Consider the following 236-nt stretch of genomic DNA (forward strand, 5'->3'; position numbering starts at 1 on the left):
GCAGCTTTCCCAGCCCTCACCTCCTCTTCTCAAAGCCATTAAAAGGCTCCGAGTGCTCATTTTCCCCCTTCACCTTGACTCGAGTGGCCCGTGAGAGCGATGCTGCGGTGACTTACTTGGTGACACCCTGGGAGAGGACAGCGGCAGCGCAGAGCAGCACGAGGAACCGCATCGTGCCGGGGCAGCCAGGGCAAACGCCCGGCAGTTTATATAGCCCCTCGCGCCCCACCTGCGGT

The 236-nt window shown here is 61.9% G+C and overlaps 1 protein-coding gene across 1 annotated transcript in view; it reads right to left on the bottom strand.

The window, feature by feature from the left end:
- Positions 1 to 172, bottom strand: part of LOC104082657 (embryonic pepsinogen-like) — a 3,824-nt gene extending 3,652 nt beyond the window's left edge. The window contains exon 1 of the mRNA XM_009585862.1: positions 117 to 172. Within this exon, the coding sequence (XP_009584157.1) occupies positions 117 to 172 (56 nt within the window). The remainder of the gene's footprint in view (positions 1 to 116) is intronic.
- Between the last annotated feature and the right edge of the window lie 64 nt (positions 173 to 236).

This window comes from Fulmarus glacialis, unplaced genomic scaffold, assembly GCF_000690835.1.
Source record: "Fulmarus glacialis isolate BGI_N327 unplaced genomic scaffold, ASM69083v1 scaffold5329, whole genome shotgun sequence".
Taxonomy (NCBI): domain Eukaryota; kingdom Metazoa; phylum Chordata; class Aves; order Procellariiformes; family Procellariidae; genus Fulmarus; species Fulmarus glacialis.